Below are 5,000 nucleotides of genomic sequence, written 5' to 3'. Positions count from 1 at the left end.
CAATATAATCCCACAGCGTCGTCTTTTAGTTTCAATCTTTTTGAAGATCCTGCATCTAATTTTGGCAGACTGTCTTCAGTATAAGCTGTTTTTAGACTAAGGAGAAAGTTTTGAGTTCTGAATCTTACAGGATGTTTTTATAGTACAATGTCCTCTTAAATGTCAGGATCAAGGGAATTTTTTTGAAATTTTGGTTTCTCAGTTCATGACCCCTTTAATGAGTGTGTGTTTGTGTCTCAGTGTCAGATGATCAGTATGGATGAAGACACAGCCTGACGCTCCTCCAGAAGCTCAAGATCACTTTAATGCTGCTCTGAAGCTTTAACAGTCAGCTGAAGGAAACTCTCATCCTCGTGTGTGAAATAACTCCAGGATCAGCCCTGATTTTTATAATGCCTGTATGATATAAGGAATGAAGAGACACACACACACACACACACACACACACACTCCTGTCTAACAGACATCATCACAGGTGAAGAGCAGAAGATCTCAAACAGAGACTCTTCAGGAGTCTGTGGCTTTGCTACAAACACGCCGCTGTTTTCATTTGTGATTTGTAAGCTTTTAAGATCCTCTTCTTGAAGGTATTACCACTTTATGATATTTAAATGATCTTAGAGTGTCTCTCTCTTCTTGCACTATATATGTTGACTGTCACAGATTTATTTATGTTTCTCCTTCACAGACGCACTTGAACAATCTTTGACTGTGTTTTGCTGCAGTGCTTGTATGTGTGAATGCCCAGCGCTGCTGCTGGAGTAATAATGTAAATAATGTAATTCTGTTACTGCTGCGCTTCGTTTGCTCAGGCGTGTAGATTGAGTTCTCATGGTGCCTGTGCATCGTGTGTCAATGTTTGAATGCCTTTGATGCCTTCGGTGCTCAGGGAGATTCAGCTGACCTCTGACCTCACGGTCCGTTAGAGTGTTGTTGTAGCGCACGGCTTGTTTATTAGCAGGCTTGTGCGGCATGTTTTCTGAAGGATCGACACCAACGCTCCTCGAACATCTGCAGGTTAGTCTCTGTAGATACTCGCCTTTATCACACCGTCTTAAACCCAAGACTTTGTACGAAGAACACTCTTATTTATTCTTTTATCTTTTAAATGTATTGTTTATCAGATGTGATGTTGAAATGTCCTCCAGAAATCGATGTGCACTACCGAGGGAATGAACCTGTGCGTCATTCAGGGACTTTTATACGTTAATGAAGGATGAAACACAAATGTGAAGGAGAAGCTGTTGGACCAGACGGGTGAATGTTAATGTATTCTCATTCTGTTACTGCTGATGGGTCAGTTTTACTCTTGTGACGATCAGATGAACCCGCTCCTATATCTCAGGACTGATGGTCCAGTGATCTGAATGTTCTACATGTTTAGAGAAACAAATGACTCCCAAAGAAACAACTCTGCTGTTTTTGACATTGTTTTTCAATAAATGCACATTTTGAACCCAGAAATCTGTTTGTCTTGATTTCTTGATGCTGCTGTGGTTCTCTCTGGTGTTTTATTCAAGTGTCGGTCTGAGATTCACTTTCATCCAGTTTTCTGGGCAGGTTTAGTCCTGTTCTATCAGGAGCATCATGCTGATGATTCTACAGCCCTCCATCCATTCATTATTAAACACTTGTTCACATTCACTCATCTATGCCTATTTCATGAGCTCTTCACTCTCTGCTGCAGTATTTAATCCATGTCTTCAGATGCTTTCTTCATGAATCAGAGGAAGTCTGTTGAATCCAGGTGATGAGGGATATGAAGTCATGTGGATGTGGTGTTCAGATCTGCAGTAATGCATGGCATGCTGTTCGACCGGACATGAGAACAATCTTCATCACACAAACACTGATACACACGTGACACTAAGAATCAGCTGTAATTCATAAACCATATTTATTTTTGCTTTTATTTAGAACCATAAATGTAAATGACTTTTTTCCATTTTCTGGAGGTAAACAACTGTTTATTGTTTGGTTTACTCTTGAAATTCAGTATTCTGCTAATATTGTTGCTCATTGATAATAATTGCTTGTTTTTCTTCATCTGTGAGCTGCTCTGAAGGTCTGAGTTTGACACTCATGAAAGCTCCTCGTGTGTGTGTGTGTGTGTGTGTGAGAGAGACATTAATCCACCGATTCCTCATACAGTAGAGTTAAGTTTAGGTGTGAGTTTAGAATCCAAATTCAGCAGCAGTTCTGCTTTTTAAAGCGTCTGTCACAGGACCATCTGTGTGGAACAGTGCAGATTATTCGCAGTCATCCTGTATTTTCTGCTGAGGATCTCAGTGTGCAGGTGAATAATGATGCCGTCCAATCAGGAGCTCAGAACGCTACATTATTTTCATTCTGACGATCTCATTGGTCAGGTCCAACGCGACGGGCGGAGTTACAATCTCGCACCATAGCTGTGATGCTGCAGGGGGCGTGTCTTGTGTGTTGTCATGACGATGATAAACTGAGATGTAATCCCATGCAGACTTTGAGACACTGGATCTTTTTGTTATTTGTACCTTTGAGATTTTCATGCAGGACTTCTTTCTTTGCTGTGATCTACTGTTATTTGATATATACTTCATGGCCAGTTTTGTATAAATTAGAGTTATTTTTAACGAGATAATTGATATAAAGCTCATCTAGTTAAGTGTAAACAGTGTGGAGCTGAATCTGTAAGGACTGATGATCAGGTAAGTGAGGAGGAGGAGGAGCTGTTGGACACCAAACAACACTTCACGAGCGGTTACTGAATCCCATCAGATCAGATCAGATCTCCTTCCCAAAGCAGCTGAAGTCTAACAGAAACACAGTGTTGTGTAGAAGCACACAACCTTTAACCAGGAGAGAACCTCACTGGGACCAAAAGTCTCTTTTACAGGAGTGTCCTGGCCAGGATATACAAAATACACATAACAAATATGCAATATAATATTATTACACACACACACAGCGTGTAAAATCCTCATTCATAAAATATCTTTAACAGACGTTTAAAAGCATCTTACACTCTAAATTTGTACAGCTTTTTGTTTTGTATTACTGTAATAATAATAAAATTCAAACAGTTTTTAACAGAAAAAAGCATCTTCCACAGATGAGCAAGTTCAGCAGGACTCTTAATAATAAACACAAGCGTTTCTCTGTCAGTGTGTTTGTGGTGAAGGAGAGGGTTAGAAACTGCACTACTGAATTAATTTATTATTATTAATTCTTATACACAAAATATAGAATTTGCCTACATACGCGTTCAGCAGCTTCAAGGTTGAGTTTTGAGGGGATTGAGAGCAGTCTCACCTGCTGAAGGTGGGTCGATGTCGCCCTCTACCGGCGCACCTGCGCAGTCACGTGATCTCGGCACGCGTTTACCTGGCGCTGCGTGACGTCACCGCGCAGGACAAGGAACTGGCGATCGAGATGAGATCATAACTCTCCGCTAAACTCGGGAATGTTACCAGCTCTGTTTTAAACTGGTCTGACCTCTTCTGACCCTGATCCGGGTGACTTTATACGCGTTAGAGCATGTCTGCGTCAGCTGTGTTCGTGCTGGATCTGAAGGGGAAGGTAATTATGACTCTTAATGAGCGACTTTATTGACGATATTAGTAGATTAGATTCACCTGATTTAATCACATGTGAGTACTACAGCTGTCTGCTTCACGACAATAACAACAACAACAGAGAAACAGCGGGTCTTTAGTTAATAATGTCATACAGCAGTATTTGACTTCTTTTGAAAGTGCTTTAATTAATCCCGCTGACCACTGTAGAAACACTGAATGAGCTGTTTTAGGACATGAGCAGAGGTCATTTCCTCTCCAGACAGGAAGGAGTTTAGAAGAGTCTCTCTGTGTTGTTGTGGACGTGCAGATGGTGATCCTAAATGATGAAATGAAAGCGGTCTGTCATACTTTGACATGCATGTCCTCCCATCAGGTGCTGATATGCCGCAACTACAAAGGTGATGTTGACATGTCCGAGATCGACCACTTCTTCACCCTGCTGATGCAACAGGAAGAGGAGGGGCTTCTCTGCCCTGTGATGTCACACGGCAACGTCCACTTCCTGTGGATCAAACACAGCAATCTGTACTGTATCCTTTTCATCACAAACTTCACAATGTACTTTGTATTGTTCTCTGAGCTCCACTTATAATGTTATCAAGATCACAAAACATCATAATTTAGAAGTAATAGTCTATTTTCTGTGCTGTTTTGACCCCCCTCATCAGAACGCTCTGTTAGAAGAGGCCTGGAGGATTGTAGACTCAGAAGGACACGCCCCCTGCTGTGATTGGCTGATAGCTGGGTATGATTGACAGTGTATGTTCCTCACAGATGGATGCTGATGGTCAAAAATACATAACTCAGAACATATCAAACAATCTGTTTAACAGACAAAGCAATAGTGATCACGTAATGAAAGCAGTTACACACAGTTGTTGTGATATTACCGTCAGATCCAATATAATCACACAGCTTCGTCTTTTAGTTTCAATCTTTCTGAAAATCCTGCATAGAATTGTGCCTTGTTTGTAAACGAATCCGCGGTAAAAAGACCAAGTTCTTACTGATGCAGTCTGGATCATTAAAAATAAGTTCATCTGCTTTTTCGTAACATTGTGATCAGAAGGAAGGCCATGCAAACACTGTTTTTCCACAGCGTGGCACCGCCACTTTATCGTTTGGTTTCTGTGTAGACCTTCGTTAGCCTCTCTCATAAACACTACATGCATGAATCGGTGGGCGGGGCTAAACAGGCAGTGATGTATAAGCAGGTGTTGATCATCTTCTGTGGAGGCGGAGCTTATACACATTATTACATCACAGAGTAGAATATTCCACAAGCTGATGTTTCTGATATAAACTGTTTGTAGACTAACAAGAAAGTTGTGAGTTCTGAAACTTACAGGATGTTTTATAGTACAGTGACCTCTTAATCTGTCACAAGATCAAGGGAATTCTGGTTTCTCAGTTCATGACCTCTTTAAACTTAACCTGCCAATA

At 41.0% G+C, this 5,000-nt stretch overlaps 2 protein-coding genes across 3 annotated transcripts in view; both read left to right on the top strand.

Annotated features, from left to right (window-relative positions):
• The window catches only part of ldlrb (low density lipoprotein receptor b), a 17,597-nt gene extending 16,136 nt beyond the window's left edge, over positions 1–1,461 (top strand). For both annotated transcript variants that reach the window (XR_013784978.1, XM_079431556.1), the window contains exon 18: positions 241–1,461. Coding sequence is in view for 1 of the 2 variants with exons in the window: in XM_079431556.1 (XP_079287682.1) it covers positions 241–276 (36 nt within the window). In the remaining variant the exon portion in view is untranslated. The remainder of the gene's footprint in view (positions 1–240) is intronic.
• Positions 1,462–3,386: 1,925 nt separating this feature from the next.
• LOC306878944 (AP-1 complex subunit mu-2) overlaps positions 3,387–5,000 on the top strand; it is a 10,709-nt gene continuing 9,095 nt past the window's right edge. The window contains exons 1-2 of the mRNA XM_079431569.1: positions 3,387–3,558; positions 3,931–4,087. Of these exons, the coding sequence (XP_079287695.1) occupies positions 3,517–3,558; positions 3,931–4,087 (199 nt within the window). The 5' untranslated portion in view covers positions 3,387–3,516. The remainder of the gene's footprint in view (positions 3,559–3,930; positions 4,088–5,000) is intronic.

Source organism: Barbus barbus (assembly GCF_936440315.1).
Source record: "Barbus barbus genome assembly, chromosome: 13".
Taxonomy (NCBI): domain Eukaryota; kingdom Metazoa; phylum Chordata; class Actinopteri; order Cypriniformes; family Cyprinidae; genus Barbus; species Barbus barbus.
Note: the sequence above shows the minus strand (reverse complement) of the source record. Positions and strands in the feature narration are given on the sequence as shown.